Raw genomic sequence first — 21245 nt, 5'->3', positions numbered from 1 at the left:
TGTGTGGGACTTGTTCTATTACTCCATCTATACTGACCTCCATCAGGTTGCAAACTGAATATATTTTTTTCTGCATCTACCTCTGAAAAAATATTGGGCTTCTAGCTGTGTGTGGGACTTGTTGTATTAATCCATCTATACTGACCTCCATCAGGTTGAAAATTAAAAATAATTTTTATCTGCATCTACAGTACCTCTGAAAAAATATTTGGGCTTCTAGCTGTGTGTGGGACTTGTTCTATTAGTCCATCTATACTGACCTCCATCAGGTTGCAAATTGAATATAATTTTTATCTGCATCTAGCTCTGAAAAAATATTTGGCCTTCTAGCAGTGTGTGGGACTTTCTCTATTAGTCCATCTATACTGACCTCCATCAGGTTGCAAATTGAATATAATTTTTTTCTGCATCTAACCCAGCCAATAGTTTTGGCCTAATACCACAGTTTGGCCACTCAGCTCTGCTCGGTTCCCATCCATTGTTTTTTTGTGCAAACAACTCCAGAGTTGTGAATTAGTTAACCACCAAAATGAGTGGAAAAAGGCCTGCTCCTGGTGGAAAGGGGAATAGGCATGTTGGGAAGGGGAAAAAAGGTTGTGTCCGTGGGGTAGGTGTTAAAGCAACAGTAACATCTGCAGAAGAAAGACCATCTTCCAGCCAAACTAAGATGTCTACTTCTTTTAGCGGACAATGTGATAAGATCCCTTTCTTACGGCCACGCCAATCGCTACAAATTCCAGATGAGGCACAAAAACAGCATCAACTTCAACATCACAAATACTCCAGTCCTCAAAGGTGTCACCCCAATCGCACTTGCTTCCTCACAGCTCCCAAATCTCCAGCTGCCCGTCTGAGTATGAGGTAGAACAGATGGTTGAGTCTGCAGAGCTGTTTACTCATACTATAGCCTGGGAATCAGAGGTCGACTCCAGCGCTTCTGTGAATCCAGACGAGGAAATGATCTGCACTGATGCCCAGAATCTTTATGAGTCGGATCCAGGACCAGACGCAGAAGGTTCTGACCATAATGTAGACCCTCATTCCCAAACTGTAACTCCTGTTGGTGGAGACAATGAGGAAGACGATGATAAGACTCAAATACCTGATTGGAGCGACAACTTTAGTTTTTTGTCAGGGCAGGAACAGGTTGGCTCTGAGGACGACGGGTGTGATAATGCACAGGGTGATGATGATGAGGTTGGAGATCCCACTTACTATCAACCCACAGTCAGCCAAGAGATGAGGTCAGCAGAGGAGGTGGAGGAAGATGCTAGTGACGATGAGGTCAGGTTGCGCCTTCCTGGACAGAGACGTAGTACTGGAAGCACGTCAACAACTGCATCCTCAAACACAACTCTGCCTCTCACCAAAAGTCGTGGTGGCTCTTCAGGTCGCATGGGTGCTAAGCCTTGCATAGCCTGGGCATTTTTTCAGATCGATAAAGATGACCCAACTCGTGTTATCTGTAACATTTGTCAGCAAAAGCTAAGTAGAGGCCAAAAAATACATAGTTTGAGTACTTCATGCATGAACCGGCACATGGACATGAAGCATAAGTTGCAGTGGGAAGCTCAGTGTGCTACAATGCGGCCTAGCCGGCCGGGCCAACCACCGTCTGCCATATCTTGTGCATCCGCGGCCTCTTCATCCTCTGTGACTGGGGGGACAGCAGTCACACCTGTTTTGGGGCGCAGACCTGCCACCTCTTCACCCGCAACAGCCAGCGTGATTGGCAGGTCATCATTTTCTTTGGAGGTGGTAACACCAGCTGGTGTTGAGCGCTGTCCGACATCGATAGCACCACCTTTGGATCAAGGCAACCTAACATGTCCGCCTGCATCTTCCTCACAGACCGGCAGTTTGCCGGGGACACCCTTATCAACCCCGTCTAAGCACAATAGCCAGCCCTCGGTCCCTCAGATGTGGACAAGTAAAAGACCATTTCCTCCTAGCCATGAGAAAGCTAAGAGGTTGAATTTCACCATCTGCAAGCTCTTGGCTACAGAAATGCTGCCTTTCCGCCTGGTGGACACAGAGGATTTTTGAGACCTTATGTCCGTCGCAGTGCCCCAGTACCAGATGCCCAGTCGGCACTACTTCTCAAAGAAAGGTGTGCCTGCGCTCCACCAGCATGTCGCACACAACATCACCGCTTCTTTGAGAAACTCTGTGTGTGACAGGGTGCATTTCACCACAGACACTTGGACGAGTAGGCATGGACAGGGGCGTTACATGTCGCTGACTGGGCACTGGGTAACTATGGTGACAGCAGGACAAGGGGCTGCTGTCCAAGTCTTGCCGTCCCCACGAGTTGTGCGTCAATCCTCTTTATGTCAAAGTTCCTCCACTGCTTCTGCCTCCTCAACCTCCTCTCGGTCCTCCACCTGCACCCAAAGCCTGTCTGGTCATGCCACAAGCTTTCTAACTGCGCAGAAGGGATCCTGCACACCTCCTTACTATGCTGGCAGTAGGGCTCAACGTCATCAGGCGGTTTTTACTTTGAAATGTCTGGGAAATGTGAGTCACACAGCTGAGGAGTTGTGGTCAGCTCTGGAGAACCAATTTCATGAATGGTTGTCTCCACTGGACCTGAAACCAGGGAAGGCCGTGTGCGACAATGCTGCAAACCTGGGTGCGGCCCTTCGCCGGGGCAATGTCACACACGTGCCTTGTATGGCTCACGTGTTGAACCTGGTTGTCCAGCAATTTTTAGCCCACTATCCCAGACTAGATGGCCTTCTGCAGAGGGCACGGTCGCTGTGTGCTCACTTCCGCCGTTCGCATCCCGCAGCTCAGCGACTTACATCTCTACAGAAGTCGTTGGGCCTGCCACTTCACCGGCTAAAATGCGATGTGCCTACCCGGTGGAATTCAACTCTGCACATGTTGCAGCGACTGTGGCAGCACCGACAAGCCCTGGTGCAATACGTTCTGACGTATAGCCTGGGCCAACGAGATCCAGAGGTGGGGCAAATCACGCTGGAGGAGTGGTCTCAGATCAGGGACCTATGCACCCTTCTGCACAGTTTTGAAATGGCGACGAAGATGTTTAGTGCTGACGATGCCATTATCCGGTGATTTACATGCTGGAGCACATGTTAAACAGAATTCGGAGTCAGGTGGTGGCACAAAAGGAGGTGGAGGAAGTAGAGGAGGAGGAGGTGTATGCGGAAGGGCTAACATCTGCAAGGTCCAGACGGTCGGCAGCACCAAGGCGGCAGGCATGTGAGGGTGGGGGAGATGGTTTTACCAGGGCGCATGGTAGCAGCCAAACTAGTGAGGAAGGTGCAGGAGCCCAGGAAGAAGTGGAGGACGAACTGATGGAAGACTCATCAGATGAGGGAGACCTTGATCACATTTCTGTTGTGCGAGGTTGGGGGGAGAGGACAGAGGAAGGAAGCATGATTGTTACCTCGCCACCAACACAACAGGGACTTGGTGCACCTGGATGCGCAACACACATGAGTGCCTTCTTGCTGCACTACCTGCAACATGACCCTCGAATTGTGAGAATTAGAAATAATCCTAACTACTGGGTTGCCACACTGTTAGATCCCCGGTACAAAAGTAAATTTGCAGAAATTATTCCTGCCATAGAAAGGGATGCACGCATGCAGGAGTATCAGCAGAGACTGTTGCAGAATCTTACATGTGCTTTTCCACAAAATACCAGTGGTGCACGTAGTGAATCTCACAGTTCCAACTTGCCAACCGTGGGACCGTCAAGTGTTCAGCACTCAAACCGTAACAGAACCACAGTATCTGCTGGTAACATCAATTTTGCGGAATCATTTCACCACTTTTTTAGCCCATCCTTTGCAAGGCCACAGGAGACAAGAAGTCTGACACATAGTCAACGCCTAGAGACGATGGTACAGGAGTATCTCCAAGTAAACATTGAAGCCATGACTGTGTCACTGGACCCTTGCTCTTTTTGGGCTTCCAATCTGGATAAATGGCCGGAGCTAGCCACTTACGCCTTGGAGATCTTGTCATGCCCCGCAGCCAGCGTTCTGTCTGAACGTGTGTTCAGCGCTGCTGGTGGTGTGCTGACAGATAAGTGCACGCGGCTCTCCACTGATAATGTAGACAGACTCGCGTTCATAAAGATGAACAAATCATGGATCCGAAACGACTTTTCTACCCCTGTGTCATCCTGGGGAGAGTAAAAGCTTGATGATTGGTTAAAATCACCCTACCAACCGTTTTAAGCTTTCAAATTACTAATCATGTTTATCTGTATCTTGACTGGAAAATAATTTGGGCTTTGTAGCAGTGTGCAGCACTGATCCTATTAGGCCATCTATACTAAAGCTTCACCAGATTTAAAATTAAAAATAATTTTTAGCTGCATCTAGCCCGGAAAATAATTTTGGGGCTCCGAGATGCGCAAGACACATAAGTGCCTTCTTGCTGCACTACCTGCAGCATGACCCTCATATTGTCAGAATACGAAGTAATCATGACTACTGGGTTGCCACACTCTTAGATCCCCCAAACTTTTCGATCAACCTTTTCATTTTAATAAAGACCAAAAAAATGGTCATTTTTGAAATTATAAGCATTAGCAGGTTGTTAGAAACTAAAATCAAACAGTTTTCAACTCAAAACTTTATTCTAGGTGATGTTACATTTTCACATAGGACCCCTTGTTCGAAAGGAGCTTCTGAACTCTCTCGTCCATTGAATTTGTCAGGTTTTGGATGGTTTCTGCTTCAATTGTTTTGCATGAGGACAGAATACCCTCCCAGAGCTGTTGCTTAGATGTGAACTGCCTCCCGCCATCATAGACACTCCTTTTAATGATGCTCCAAAGGTTCTGAATGGGGTAGAGGTCAGGGGAGCATGGGGGTCACACCATAAGTTTGTCCCCTTTTATGCCCATATCAGCCAGAGATGCAGATGTTTTATGTGCAGCATGAGATGGTGCATTATCATGCAGAAAAATGATCTTGCTGTGAAATACACGGTTCTTCTTCTTGAACCATGGCAGGAAGTGCTGTTTGAGAAAATCCACATACGTTATGGAGTTCATCTTTAGCGCCTTCAGGGATCCTAAAGGGGCCGACAATCTCTCTCCCCATGATTCCAGCCCAAAACATTACTCCACCTCCTCCTTGTTGGCGCTGTAGCCGTGTTTGCGTGGGGTGTCCATCAACCAGCCATCCTCCACTCCATCCATCTGGACCATCGAGCGCTGCACGGCACTCATCCGTGAACAAAACAGTTTTGAAATCAGTCTTCATGTAATGTTTGGCCCACTGGAGCCGTTTCTGCTTGTGTGAAGTGGATAGAGGAGGTCGACAGGATGGCGTATGCACAGCTGCAAACCTCTGAAGGACCCTGCATCTTGTTGTTCGGGGGACGTTGGAGGCACAAGCAGCTTCAAAAACTTGTCTGCTGCTATGACAAGGCTTTTTTGCCGCTGCTCTTTCAACCTGACGTAATTGCCTGTAGGAAAGAGTCCTCAATTTGCCCTTAAAAGCACGCACACGTGTGTACTGTGAATCAGCTACATACTTCTTGATTGCCAAGACACTTCATCCTGATCATCGCACAATGTTGATTGTAGTCATGCCTTGACCTAAACACTCCACAATTTGTTGCTTCTCAGCAGCCGACACATCCTTTTTCTTTCCCATTTTGGCAGAAAATGTTGGCTGCTTAATAATGTGAGACAGCCTTCTTAAGTAGTCTTGCCTTTCATTGGACACACCTGCCAAACTAATTAGCACAGGTGTCTGCAATTGCTTACAGTGATATAAAGAGCCCTGACACACATCACCATCAATGAGTTTAACTGACAAACAAACAAATTCTTCCCTTATCACTCCTAAACACTTTTTGCATAATAATTTGGAACACAGTGTACATGTGCTTTTCCACAAAACACCAGTGGTTCACGTAGTGAATCTTACAGTTCTAACTTGCCAACCGTGGTCTGTATGGAGTTGTTCAATAAAGGGCCCAAAATTAAGATAACATAGATGGGAGAGGTCTCTATGAATAGGAATTCCTAAGTATTTGATACCCTGTGAGGGCCAGGCAAAGGGAAAGTTGGACTGGTTGGAATCCTATATGGATTTGGGGAGGGAGACATCGAGGGCCTCAGACTTCGCTGCATTGATTTTAAAATTTGACCATGTAACAAAGTGATCTATTTCAGCCATAACAGCATGGATGGATATATGTGATTGAGTGATATATACTAGAACATCATCAGCAAATAGAGAGCACTTGTACTCGGTGCCTCCCACCTCAATCCACCTAATATTGGGGTTTTGGCGAATTGATGAGAGCAGGTGCTCCGTCACTAGGATGTATAAGAGAGGGGACAGAGAACATCCCTGCCTTGTCCCATTGGTGATTGTGAAAGGTGATGAAAATGTTCAGACGCGCCCCCTGGGCCTTGGGACACCCGGAGCCGGACCCTTTTTGGTGGATGCTGGTGGTTGTAGTCTCCGTGGCGGCGACCCGGTTCCGTGGCTCAGGGCGGTCAAACCAGTGGCGGAACTATTTATGTGGTTTTGATGTTTAAATGTCCGACTACGCCACCCGTAGATTGCGGTCAGAGTGAACCGCCGCTCCAGGGCAGACCGCTGAGGCTGGTGTTGTGGGTGCAGCAGAGCGTAGCATAACTCCCCACGGGAGGAGTATAGCCTCAGGGCAGTGTATGCGGAGGATGGGGGTGATCGTGTCGTTACTGCTGCTGCCCTGCACCGAGTCAGTGATGCAGTCCAGGGCCTTTACTCACAGTTCTTATTATCCAGACCACGTCTGCAGGTAACGGCTGCCCACGTCCTACTGTGCTCACCAGGTGAGGGGCTCAGACAACTCCCAGATAACTTTGGAGCGCTTCACAGAACCCCCTTTGTGTGTCCTTTTGTCTGGCCTTTCTTACCAACCCTTCTGTCCGGCTGCCTCGGGCCTCCTCTTGGTAAACTTGGCGCCAGTTTCCCTGACCCTATGTGGTGCCTTCCTAGCGGGTGTAGCGAGGGGCTGCGCCACATAAAATGTCACAGCCTCCTGTTTCTAGCTGAGGGTCGTTTCCTGCCTCCACTAGTTTCGGGGACCGGTCTCCCCCTTTGGCTTGACCCCTCCACGCAGGTGGATTCGGGCGTGCGGTGGCGACTCGCCCGTCCGCACCCCTGGGATCCCTTCGTTCCTCGTTCCTGGAGCCTTCTCCGCTCCTCTTCCTTCCTTCTCCCTCTTCCAGGCCTGGGCCTCTGTTACTAGGCCCGCCTCCGGAGCAGAGCTCATGCAGAGCCCCTGCTCCCTGCCACTTCTGCTCAGACTTCTCTGCACTGAACTAAGATGGTGCCCACCGTTTATACTCCCTTCTCAATGCACCTAGGAACTGCTTCCTCCCTGCTCCTGCACTACAGGGTTCCCCTTCCTCAGTGTTCCCTCCCCCCACTCCAGCCAGGGACAGGGACTGTCGTGCCCATCTCAGGGGCATATTGGTCGCCCTGCCCCACGGCAATGTGGTGTAATGCATGCAGGTGTCGGGTCCTGATCCACACTCCATCCTTACCTGAGAGTGAGATATCACACCTCTGGGTGAGGTGCAATACCTCTGTAGCAACCGAGCCCTCAGGGTGCTACAGTTCCATTTATCTTCAGCCTAGGTGACGTATTGCGATACAGGGCCGTGATTTTGGCTATAAAAGGGTCCCCTAGACCCCTACCCCAAGGTTTTTAAGAGAATCATATATGGCGTGCCAGGAGACTCTATGGAATGCTTTCTCAGCATCCAACGAGAGTATCTAATTACAAATTTTTAACTGCATCTAGCCCAGGAAATACTTTGTGCCTAGTAGCAGTGTCTGCTAGTCAGCAGATTATCCCGGCTGTTAAGCAAGCTACACCACCTGTAGTTTGGACACTTAATTTTTTCAAAGGAAATGCTTCGGGACCACGGGATACTCAGTGAAGAGCATCAGGAGGCACCCCAAAGCATAGGGGCTGGGACTGGCAGTAGGATGCCTTGCGGTGGACAGCCGAGCTCGATCCTTATAAAAGCTTTTTAACTGCAGCAGCTTTAGTGGACGCTACTGGAGCTGGAATTAAGCGGCTGCTGGCATGAGACTTGCCCTCCAATAGATCCTTGTAAATGGATTTAAAGTGTATTCATTCAAATTAGAGAGACAATTTAAATTAAAAAGCTTAGAGCTGCCTCCACCACAGGGGGGCTCGCTCGACCCACCAGCGGACAGGCACCAGTATTGGGAGAGGGGGGCTGGCCGTCAGGGTTCACTGCGGCTCTGGCACAAACCCGGCGACGCGGAGGTGGCACGGGCAGGAGCTGACTGAACGTGTCGGCTTCTCACTCTTTGGATTTTAGAAGGGCATGACATGCCTATATCTGTGTCTCCCCCTCCTTTTACTCCTCCACCTCTTTTCTTTTCGCATGACTATATGTACTTGTCACTTTTCCATGTGTTAGTTGTGTCTTCTGAGCAGTTTGTCAGCTTTTGGACACCTTTGAAGGTGTTTTCTATGTGTTTCTATGTGTTTTTGTTTGCCTGCCATTGGTTTTAACGGTGTTCGACGAACAGTTCGACGAACAGTTCGGCGAACACACGGGTGTTCGACGAACCGAACCGAACTCGAACACTACGGGGGTGGCTCAACACTATTCACCTCCTTTTGCAAAGACAACAACTTATCCTTAGGTAAACAGCATTCCATTGCCACAGAACCTATGAAAATTCCCAAAAAAACACAACCGTGCACTAGGCCCTTTCTTTTTTTCCTCCGCCAAGAGAATACCAAAATTCTTTGTTACTCATACCATTGTTCTCAACAAGTGGTAAAAAACAGTAGAATCAGGGGGACCCAAAATCAAAAAATCGTCTAAATAGTGAATAACAGACCATACTGCTGCAAAGTCCCCCACAACCCACTCTAAAAAAGAAGTGAAAGATTCAAACACCTGTCCAGATAATATGCCCCCTCCCAATGATACCCCAACAAACAAAAGCTCTCTTGGTGAACCAGAAATAATCTAAAAGCTGATTCAACATCTGTTTTAGCTAATAATGTCCCTAGACCACAACGAATAACCCACTGCACTGTCGCATCAAATGAAGTGTATTCCACTGAGCATAACTCGGGATCGATTCCATCACTCACCGATAATCCTTTTGGGTACGAAAGGTGGTGAATCAGCCAAAATTTACTTGGCTCTTTTTTCAGGGACCACACCCAATGGTGATATAACCACATCTAACATCGGGGGAATCTCAAAGGGCACAGCCATATGCCTAAGCTGAACTTCTTTCCTAATTTTATCTGACACTACCCCAGGATGTTCAAATGCGACCTTAATTTCCTCATCGAGAAGGGGACCTGATTACAAAATTGGGGAATTTTGAAACCTTCCACAAAACCCTGAGAAATGAGGACCGCCCTTTTTTTTTATTGGGGAACCTACTTAGAAAGGGGGCCATTGCGGGAAGGTTCACCGGAGTCACCCCTTTGGCTATTTCCTTTTTTTAAAACCTCATATGGGCTTTTTATTTTTTTTTTGCAACTGTAATTTTTATTAAAGAATTTTGAAAATTTTATATATCCAAATTAAAACCATATGAAGGTACATATGTATGGACAGAGTTAAATCAGTAATTTCCAGATAGTAACTATAACATCAGCATTTCTTTATAAGTAATCTACTCACTGAACCCAACTTTTCATAGACTTAATTGGTTATAGAAGAAAGAGAAAAATTATAACAGATATAAGACACGAAACATAAGGGAGAAGGGGGGTTGAGGGGCAGCTTATTGTTAGCTAAAGAAGAGGGGCCATGAAGGCATTCAATAATGTGTCAGATAACCTAGCAAAGATTTTATACTATATGTTGGGCCCAATAGTAGTCCCAAGGAGCCCACACCGTGTTAAACATTTCAATCTTGTCATTTATAGTAGCTGTCATTGATTCCATCTGTCGAACATCACAGATTCTTGAGGTGTATTCTTGCCTAGATGGGGGGGGGGAGTTCTCTTCCAACAGCAAGCAATTATAGATGTGGCTGCTGTTAGCAGATGTAGTAGGAATTTTAAAGGAGTTTTTACCCAAACCCTTAGGGGAAACATTAAGAAGAAAAACCGAGGGATCCAAGTCCAACTCCACCAGTAATACCTCTTGTATCATAGTTAAAACTATTTCCCAAAAGGGGACAAGGCCCCACAAATCCAAAAAATGTGCTGTAGGGTCCCCATAAAGGAAATACACCTCCAACACAGTTTCGAAACCCGAGTATTCATTTTGTTAAGCAAATCTGGAGTATGGTACCAAAACATCATGATCTTATATTGGTTTTCTTTATACAAAGTACATATTGACGTCTTCGCTGCCTTGATCCATATTACCTGCCAAGTCTGCAAAGGAAGGGTTCTTCCCAAGTCCTCCCACCTTGTCATATAAGGGTGTTTGGAAGGATAATTGCCCCTGGGTGAAGTAATCAAATTATAAATATCTGAAATAAGGCCTTTGGTGGAGGGACCCTTTTTACACAGAATTTCAAAATCAGTAGGGGTCAAGTGTTTAATTTATATGTATTGCATAGTTTCCCGGTTAGTTAGCCCATAGTTGAACTTTAAGAAATCAAACTGGAGGATCTCTAATGACTGTCTATCTACTATATCTGCTTATCTGAATAACCCCGCATTGGTCCATGAAAAGGCCATGGGTGACTTCAGGCTCTTTGTCAATAAAGGTTATAATATAAAGGATATCATGGGAGAGTTTTTGGAGGACAGAACAAATCTCCTATTACAAAACATCCATACATCCCTAGTGAACTGCATCGGGCCCAATAATAAGCATGGAATCCTAATCGGATTATTCAGCCATAACAATGAATTCAGGTGTATCGGGGCCAACCACAATTTTTCGATTTCTGTCCACTTGTTATACAGTAAGCCCACAAGGAGGCCCATGACGGAATCCTCCTTAGATGTGTGACGCAAAAATATTTGGTTAGGTCCCCCGTGTGATCTACTAGAGATTAGTATGTGTTTAGAGATTCTATGTCTCCCATTGTTCCAGATAAACTTAATTGTACAAGTCTGAAGGGCCCTAAGCGCCCTCCTAGGAACCATCACCAGTAATGTCTCAAAATAATATAACAATTTACAGAAAAGTGTCATCTTCACCGCCGATATACATCCCAAAAGCGAGATTGGATGTTTGGGCCACTTAACCAAGAGTCCCTTCAATTCTGATATAAGGGAAGGAAAGTTATAATAATATAGAGATCTATAAGAGGATGTCAAATTAATCCCCAAATATTGTATGGCATCAGTCTTCCATCTAAATTTGTAATTCAATTTAATGTCTAAGCTCTAATTCTTCACGGGAATATTTAGGGGTAACGCCTCTGTTTTATCTGAATTAACTTTATACCCTGTAAAAACGTCAATATTTTTGAGGACATATTTGAGATTAGGAAGTGTTATATGGAAATTCGTAAGGGTAAGGAGAACGTCATCGGCGAACGTCTAAAGTCTCTATCCCTAACCTTTATCCCCGAAATGTCTCTATTATTACGGATAGCTCCGGTGAGAGGCTCTATGTACAACGCCAACAGGAGCAGGGACAGGGGACATCCCTGCCTTGTACCATTAGCTATACTAAACCTGGGTGAAACATGGTGAGGAAGTTTAATGGATGCCATAGGTGAAGACCCCCGAAATCCCGAAGGCTCCAGCAGTCTCAAATAGGAATGGCCAGCTGAGGCGATCGAAGGCCCTTTCTGCATCTAAACTTAATAACACTCCAACCTTTTTTCTATTAGCCACATGCACCAGGTCAATCATCCTCCTTGTGTTATCTCCTCCCTGTCGATGGGGTATAAACACCACCTGATCTTTATGAATGAGACCAGGAAGCCAAAGATTAAGTCTGTTTGCAAGTAGTCTTGTAAAAAATATAAAATCTGATTTGTGAAGGGCTATAGGCCTGTAATTTTCGCAATCGAGTGGATCTCTATCCAGTTTGGGAATAAGTATTAAATGAGAGTGTGAAAGAGACTCCGGGATTGGGGAGCCCGACATAAAACAGTTGAACAGTTCCACAATAGGAGGAAGCAATATGCCCGAAAAGGTCTTATAGTACAAGTTCATTAAACTGTCGAGTCCCCTCGATCTCCCCTGGGGCAAATCTCTCAAAATGTCCTGAACAACTTCCTCCGAAACCCTCTCATTGAGAGATGCTACAGCCCCAGGAGAGAGAGACAGAAGTCGAAGGTCAGAAAAAAACACCTCCATCAACCTTCTCCTACGCTCAACATCCCCTGTTAATGGGTCTTGGTCTTGCAAGTTGTAAAGATTTTTTAATAATTTAAAGAAGTTGTCAGATATTGCTGCAGAATCATAGTTTATATTTCCCTCCCTGTTTCTGAGGGCCTGGGGTGCCTCGTTCACTGAGCGTTCCTGAAGTTGACAAGCAAGTAGAGTATGGGCCTTATTTCCCCTTTCATAATATTTCTATTTTGAGAAGATAAGTAACTTCTCCACTTTACGGATGGATAGATCTTTTAGTTTGTCCCTAACAGCTAATACTTTCCTCAATATGCGAGTTGACGGAGAGGTGGCCAACCTTCCCTCTCAGAGCCTCCTTTGAGAAGATAGGGTAGAATGTAGTTGGGTCGAGTTTCTCTTTAGTCTTGTCCCCTCCGCTATGCACCATCCTATGAACTCTGCCTTATGGGTTTCCCATAGGATAGCCAAAGATGATGTAGATCCATTATTAGTTTGAAAATATTGGGTCAAGTGTTCAGCAAGGGAAGTGCTATAGGCCGAAAAGGCGTAAGGGAAGTGTTGCATTGCAAAACTAAATGTTCCTGAGTGATCATAGTGTGTTTCCTGTAAAGGGGCGATATCAGCCCTTTGGGCCCTCAGCTCGAGAAGAGCCAGTCTTCTTTTTCTGGGGGAGTTGAGGCCCTTAACATTGAGAGTTATTAACTAGTGATGAGCGAGCATGCTCGCCACTGCTCGGTACTCGCCCGACCATCACAGTACTCGAGATGCTCGGAGCTCGCCGAGTACTTTCAAGATGCTCGGGCGGGAGCTCGGGTCCCCATCCTGCATGTTTGGTGCTATTTAGAGCACCAATCATGCAGGGATTGTCTGCCACTCAATGTAATGTCACAGCCATGGTGGTTGTGGCATTACAGTGATTGCCCAAATCGATGGGAACAGTGCTCACAGTGAAACATGAAAAGTCGGCAATTCAGCAGTGGCATACACCGGTACCCGACAATTTAGAACAGAAAGAATAGAGCATCACACATAGATTAGATAGATAGAAACATGTCAGTCACATAAATAATAAGTACAGTGATAGTGTTGGTTACTGTACTTGTCATTTAGTGTTAAAATAAAGGATTTATTAAAAAAAAAAATTGGCGTGGGGTTCCCCGTAATTTTAGTCTCTAGCGGAGGTTAAGCAGGCGGCTGGGGCAGATATTTGAAGCCTGGGAAGGGGGTAATACCCACGGAGCTTCCCAGGCTACTAATATCAGCCCCCAGCTGAATACCTAGCCTTTACCAGCTATTAAAATGGGGGACCCCCCCAAAAAATGACATGGGGTACCCCCTATTTTAATAGCTAGCAAATGCTAGGCAGACAGCTGGGGCCTGATATTAATAGCCCAGGAAGGGTGCCATGAATATTGGCCCCCTCCCAGGCTAGAAGCACCAGCCATCAGCCGCTCCAGAAATGGCGCATCCATAGGATGCGCCAATTCTGGCACTTAGCCTCGCTCTGCCCACTGCCCTGTAGCGGTGGCAGTGGGGTAATAGGGCTGGGGTTGATGTCAGCTTATAATGCCAGCTGACATCAAGCCCAGGTTAGTAATGGAGAGGCGTCTATAAGACACCCCCATTACTAACCCCATAGTCAAAGTTTAAAAAACACAAACACCCAGAAAAAAGTCCTTTAATTGAAATAAACACACAATTCTTTATTGTTCTAAATTAAACCATACTTACCATCACGCCCATTCCAGCTGAAGCCAATGTCTTCTGCAATAAAAGTAAAATAATAAAGCAACCTCATCCTTACCTTTCCATGGTTCCCAGGATGGCTCCAGCTCTGCTACATTCACATGACAGGCTGGATCGCAGCAGAAAGCTGCCATCCAGCTTGCCATGCCGCAGACACTGAGAAGCGCAGGCATACTTGCGCTCCTCAGTGTCTGGCTATGACGGCATCCAGATGAGCCGAGTTCATGTCCAATGAACTCAGCTCACCTCATGCACGTCACTGACAGCGTGGGAGAATTCTCCTGCGCATGCGGTGAGCGTGAGAGGTTTCTCCTGCGCATGCAGTGAGCGCAGGAGAATTCTCCCACGCTGTCAGTGATGTACATGAGGTGAGCTCATGTCCAATGAACTCAGCTCACCTCATACACGTCATTGACAGCGTGGGAGAATTCTGCGCTCAGCGCTTGAGCAGGAGAATTCTCCCACACTGGGATGGCATTGAGATGACAGGCTGGATCGCAGCTGAGCGCTGCCATCCAGCTTTTCATCCTTCAGAGACACTGCAGAGCGCAAGCATGCCTGCGCTCTGCAGTGTCTATGAAGGATGCCGTGCTGGATGGCAGCGCTCAGCTGCCATCCAGCCTGTCATCTCAATGCCATCCCAGCATGGGAGAATTCTCCTGCTTGAGCGCAGGAGAATTCTCCCACGCTGTCAATGACGTGCATGAGGTGAGCTGAGTTAATTGGACATGAACTCGGCTCATCTGGATGCCCTCACAGCCAGACACTGAGGAGCGCAAGCATGCCTGAGCTTCTCAGTGTCTGCGGCATGGCAAGCTGGATGGCCTCTTTCGGCTGCGATCCAGCCTGTCATGTGAATGTAGCAGAGCTGGAGCTGTCCAGGGAACCATGGAAAGGTAAGGATGAGGTTGGTTTATTTTATTTTTATTGCAGAAGACATTGGCTTCAGCTGGAATGGGCGTGATGGTAAGTAGGGTTTAATTTAGAACATTAAAGAATTGTGTGTTTATTTCCATTAAATGACTTTATTCTGGGTGTTTGTTTTTTTTTTAACTTTGACTATGGGGTTAGTAATGGGGGTGTCTTATAGACGCCTCTCCATTACTAACCTGGGCTTTATGTCAGCTGGCATTATAAGCTGACATCAACCCCAGCCCTATTACCCCACTGCCACTACTACAGGGCAGTGGGAAGAGCGAGGCTAAGTGCCAGAATTGGCGCATCCTATGGATGCGCCATTTCTGGGGCGGCTGACGGCTGGTGTTTCTAGCCTGGCAGGGGGCCAATATTCATGGCACCCTTCCTGGGCTATTAATATCAGCCCCCAGCTGTCTGCCTAGCCTTTGCTAGCTATTAAAATAGGGGGGACCCCACATCATTTTTTTTTTTTTTTGGGTCCCCCATTTTAATAGCTAGTAAAGGCTAGGTATTCAGCTGGGGTCTGATATTAGTAGCCTGGGAAGCTCCGTGGGTATTACCCCCTTCCCTGGCTTCAAACATGTGCCCCAGCCATCTGCTTAACCTCCGCTAGAGACTAAAATTACGGGGAACCCCACGCCAATTTTTTTTTAATAAATCCTTTATTTTAACACTAAATGACAAGTACAGTAATCAACACTATCACTGTACTTATTATATATGTGACTGACCTGTTTCTATCTATCTAATCTATGTGTGATGCTCTATTCTTTCTGTTCTAAATTGTCGGGTACCGATGTATGCCGCTGATGAATTGCCGGCTTTTTTAAAGAGACGGGTGCATGAAAATCGGAGGGCACTATTGTGTTCCAATTGCCCTGCTATGTTTTTCATGCACCCTCCTATATACCTTGCCTGCCTGTCTTCCTATATATTCTGCCTGCCTGACGTTTAATTGAGCACCGTTCCCATCGATTTGGGCAATTTTTGACCTTCTGCAGACCGCCTGGGGGGACCGTCAGAAAAATGCTCGAGATTACCATAGACTTACATTGGGCTCGTTGCTCGGGTCGAGCACCTGAGTATTCCAATGTGCTCGACCCGAGCTTCGAGCACCCAAGCATTTTAGTGCTCGCTCATCACTATTATTAACCTAAGTATTGTGATAGTATAGAAAGAGCTCTACTAATTCCGTATATACTCACTAATGCCTTAGACCTCTCCTGTCTCCTCAATCTCCTCAGTATGCGATAGAAACCTCCTCGATCCTCCAGTATTTGCAAGAGCTCCTCCCGTAGGAGGAATAGTAGGGGGGAGGAGAAGGGATGAGACAATGGGGGTGGGGGTAGACATGAACACATACAAACAGCCAAACAAAGAAGCAAATATTAACCTAAACGCCAGTATTCCCAAGAAATAGTCTTGGTTTGGGGTCGGCTATGTGGCACGAAGTGAGCCCACAAGATATTAAGAGAGCGCACCAGGCCTAATTCTCGTGACCCCAAAAATTAGATGTGGGAGGGACACCCAAGAGTACCTTATTCAAATTAAGGAATAACCCAACTTTAAGGGTCAGGTCACTCTACCGAGCAATATTATGTTATAAACTTTTTAAGCAACAGTAATTACTAAACCAATGTAGTGTGCTATGTAATACTGGCCGGTATTGAAACAAGGGAGAGACCAATACATCCCCGGAGAAAAAATCAAGAGGAAAAGGCAACGTTCAGAGTCAGCCAGGATTATCTCTACAGAAATGGGGTCAAGCTCCTACGCGGCGAGGGTCCCACTCTCCCCCTTGTCCCCACCTTACGCCAGACAGGTGGAGGTGGATCTGACGGGGTGGAGCTGTACCAGTCCTGGATCTTAATTGCTCTTAAGTCCAAGTCCTTGCAAATGATGCCAAATCTCTTAGAGAGCGAAGTATCGATGAAATTCCATCCCTGTGTGCTGTCAAGGCAAACGGGAAACCTCCATGGTAGGGGATCCCCTGCTCTACCAGGGCTTTTAATAGAGGCTTGAGTAGCCTTCTTTTCTGAAGGGTGATGTGAGAGAGGTCAGGATATATTTGTAATTCGGTCCCTTTAAATTTTATGATTTTTAGAGCCTTTGCTTTTGTCATTATTTTCTCCTTTGTTTCATAATCATGAAGGCAACAAATAATGTCCCTTGGGAATGCTGCAGACTTGGGCTTTAGGGCTCTGTGAGCTCTGTCAAATTTAATGGAAGTGTCCTGACTGTCCCCTGTGATGTGGTTGAAAATCTCTTCCAGCACAGCTTTTAAGTCCTCTTGTCCCTCTGATTCAGGGAGACCTCTTATCCTAATATTAGACCTTCTGCCTCTGTTGTCCAAATCTTCAATGTGAGATTGGAGATCTTGTATTATACTTTTTTGATGAGTGACCACTAGTTGAAGATCTCCCACGTGTGTCCTGTTCACCTTGTAGGGAGTCCAAGGGACCTGATAGTTGGTGTATATCCTGTCTTAGCCAGGCTATTTCTGACCGGCAAGTTTCCTTCACCTCTGCTATTAGATTTTTAAAGTCTTTTTTTGAGGGTAGATGGTCTAGGTATTTCCTCCATGGCAAGCCCTGTGTTTCTCCCTCTTCCTCAATATGGGTCTTTTTTAAAACAGTCAACTAGTTAAGCTCCAACCTATCCTTAATTTTTTAAATTTTCCATCGACATATCTGTATGAGGGCTTGATTTTTTTTTTGTACTACAAGTTGTACTTTTAAATGCCACTATTAATTTTACCATTTTATGTACTGAAACATGGGTAAAAAATTCTATGCAGAATGAAATGGTGAAAAAAATGCAGTTTTGCCATTGTTTTTTAGATATTGATTTTACAATGTTCATTATATAGAAAAAAATGGAAAGTATTAATCTTCAGGTCAATATTATTAAGCCGATAACACATTTGTTTAGTTTTCTTTTATTCAAGTGGTTTGTAAAAGTAAGGAGGTAAAAAAAAATTGCGTTTGTATCACTATTTTCCAAGATTCATAACAGTTTTTCTTTTTCATCAATGACAGCCTTACCCAGCCGACCCATGAGCGTTATGGAGGAAAAGTTCACATGTCTAGTAATCATCAGTTAGAAATGGATCCAGCACCAATCTGTTAACAAAAAAGTTTATATTAAATCCCTTTCCCTTTTCCCAAAATGTAAATAGTGAAATCTAAACTATAACAAAATTAACATATCACTCTTTTCATATTTGTCGGAATATAAATTATATCGACCTATAAAACAAAGTTAACAGATCATTTTTAAATGTCGCAAAAAAACCCCTAAAAAAACGTCATGGATTTGCTGTTTATATTTTCTATTCCACACTGCTTGGAATTTTATTCCCTGGTTCAAATGCATATGGTATGGTAGAAACAATAAATGGCAGCGTACCAACAGGCTAAAGAAACACTTCAATTGAAATTTTAATATATTGCAATCAAAATATTATGTAGCACTGTGTACTTACAATTGCTCATTTTGCCTTTCTACCCAGCTTATTCTTCTCTTTTCCATTAGGTCTAGGACATCATGTGACTAAAAACTGACTAGCTGAATCCTTCTATGCTCTATGTAGAAACAGGAAGTCTTTTTTCTTTGCACAAGTCATGAGTCACTGCAATGGCAGAGGGGGGGGGAGTTGAGTTACTGGGTCAGCAGTTGAAGAGGGTAATGATAAATGCAGGGACAAGAGACTTCCTGTTTCTAAATAGAGAAGAGAAAAGAGAATAATTAACTGGGTAAAAAGGCAAAATGAGCAATTGTAACGACACAGTGCTATATAATATGATGCCTGCAATATATTAAAAGGATAAAAACTTAGATGGGAGTGCTTCTTTAAGAGAAATTATACTTTATTTAGTATGAAAAGTAGTGAGACGCTTGAGCTTGACAGCTTTAATGCTGTCCATATATTAACCCTTTTGTTACTGTCCACTGTCTTTTGAGTGTGGGTGGTGCTGGTCCTCAGTCTGCAGTTACAGTCTGCAGTTTTGACGTCACTGCATTAACACTCCTGCAGTCTAGCTCTATCAGGTCTTTGACAGCTAGGGATCCTGAAGAGAAGATGGAAGCGGTTTATCAAAGTTAGTCTTCGCGTTTGCCAATTTGAAGAGCATACAATAATAAAAATATGGCTAGAATTGCTTTATATCTATATTTGCGTTGAAAAAAATGTATATAAATTATGCATTTATTTATAATGTACCCCTTACCAGATTCATAAAACCTATACATAATCTCCAGAATGAAACAAGGCCATATACAGCCACATAAGTACAAAAATAAAAAAACTGTGCTGAGTAAATGTGGGAAGACAAGAATGAAAAAAGAGAATGGCTGGTCATTAAGGCTTTTTCAGTCCTGGTTTTTATGAGATTAAAGTAAAAACATCACATAACCCAGCTAACATTTCTTGCTTTTCCTAGTATTTTCCAGGTCCTTGCATAATGCAGCTTTGTCAAGAATATTACATTTTCAACATGAAACCCGAGAGACTGCACATTGGGGTAGTCCAGGAAGCCAGCCACATAAGAGAGAAATGGGGTCTCTTCGAAAGTATCTGGATGAAGAACTATCTATCAAAGCACAACATTTAACTGAGGAGCAATCACTTGAAGCAAAGAATCTGACAAGGCAGCTAAATAAGGATCATGTCCCATTGCTGGATGACAGAAGAGGAAAAAGCCTACATGGGTTAAAGGATGGTCAAGTGGTACCACGACTGATAACACATGTGTCTTGGAAAGAACCCTTGAAACAACAAGAGGGGGAGCTGTAAACTTTCAACTATGAAATAAAGATGTCATTCAAACATGGGACAACATAATATGAAATGTAAAGCCAGTCACAATCTAGGGAATGGACCTCATTCCAATTAGCTCACTGTGGCAGAAAAGCTTTTTTTGTGATTACTGTGGCTGATTACAATATTTTTAGGGATAAATAAAAAGGGAAATCTAATATGGATAAAGATTGCCATAGACAATAGATGGCAATTGCATCCTGTCAGCTATGATTGACTTTACCAGTAACTTCAGACTGTAATTGCCCAGCTTTAATGTTTACTTTTTACATAAATTTGCATGTACATGTCATGATTTATAGAGTCTTTCCCATTTCAACTTTTTTCACTAATTTCCATAGTCTCCCCATAATTTAAATAATACAATTAGCAAGTACTCAATCTCCCTGGGTCCATCACTACATCTTCACCGCTTAGGGATTGGTTGCAGCAATGGTGATCTAATGTCACTGGTGCAGAGCCTGTACACAGTCACCTAAGGAGCAGCGGAGACACAGTGCTGGACCCAAGGAAAATGAATATAAACTGATTTTATTAATTATATTACAGTAAAGACAAAATCAGTAAAAAAAAGTTGAAAGGTTTAACTTCTTTAGCATTAATATATCTACAAGGGGAAGTTAAGATAGCTTCTTTTCTGTTTATTGTTTTTATATTGTTATTTTACATTGCATTTCTTATCACTAGTCCATTGTCCAACACATTACTTTTCGTAAAATAATCTATAACTGACACTGCCACATTTGGGATCTCAGCAGGATGCTTCAAAATGTCCTAGTCCTACTGTCAATTGTCTGTCCTCTGACACCAAAATTGGTGTGTGTAAATGGCCATTGGATCTGATTAAAATCTGTTTCATCTGCCAAAAAATTTATCTGACTTGCATAAAAATGTGTCTGCCAAACACAATGATTAATTATAAGGAATAGGAAAGTTTTATTTTGGAACAATCATAATAAATGATGAAGACGAGTATATCTATTGATATATTTGGTGGCTAAAACCCCATACACTTTAGATAGCTGTTTGTAAGTCGTGTACCAGTGGTGTTCTTCAGGACATGGCGGAGTAATGGACGAAGAAAACTGACTCTTAGGCTGCGTGCACACGATGCGTTTTTCATGCGTTTCCGCTGCGGAATTTCCGCAGCGGAAACGCATCAAAAACGCATGGTAATCCGCACCCCATGGTCCCCAATGGCATTCCACAATGTCAATGCACATTTCTGCAGCGCTCATAAATCCGCAGCATGTTCATTAATTTTGCGGAAGCGCCGCCATTGACTTGCATTGAGACGCATAGAATCCGTGTCTGTACATTTGTACACGCGGATAATATGCGTCTCTATGTGTGGATGGTACCCAGGTCTGGAGAAGAGGAGACTCTCATCCAGACCTGGGTACCATTGTACCTGTAAAAAAAAAGAATAAAATAATAAATAAAGTTTATATTCACCTGTCCGGCGGCCCCAGCGCGCTTATCTTCCAGGACCTGA

At 44.7% G+C, this 21245-nt stretch overlaps 1 protein-coding gene across 4 annotated transcripts in view; it reads left to right on the top strand.

Annotated features, from left to right (window-relative positions):
• The window catches only part of LOC141176474 (cyclic AMP-responsive element-binding protein 3-like protein 3), a 492345-nt gene extending 471725 nt beyond the window's left edge, over positions 1 to 20620 (top strand). For all 4 annotated transcript variants that reach the window (XM_073660425.1, XM_073660428.1, XM_073660426.1 and 1 more), the window contains one exon: positions 19374 to 20620. In XM_073660425.1, the coding sequence (XP_073516526.1) occupies positions 19374 to 19726 (353 nt within the window). In that variant the 3' untranslated portion in view covers positions 19727 to 20620. The remainder of the gene's footprint in view (positions 1 to 19373) is intronic.
• The last annotated feature ends 625 nt before the right edge of the window (positions 20621 to 21245 follow it).

Source organism: Phyllobates terribilis, unplaced genomic scaffold, assembly GCF_046119375.1.
Source record: "Phyllobates terribilis strain yellow unplaced genomic scaffold, ASM4611937v1 Scaffold_26__1_contigs__length_17865784, whole genome shotgun sequence".
Classification (NCBI taxonomy): domain Eukaryota; kingdom Metazoa; phylum Chordata; class Amphibia; order Anura; family Dendrobatidae; genus Phyllobates; species Phyllobates terribilis.
Note: the sequence above shows the minus strand (reverse complement) of the source record. Positions and strands in the feature narration are given on the sequence as shown.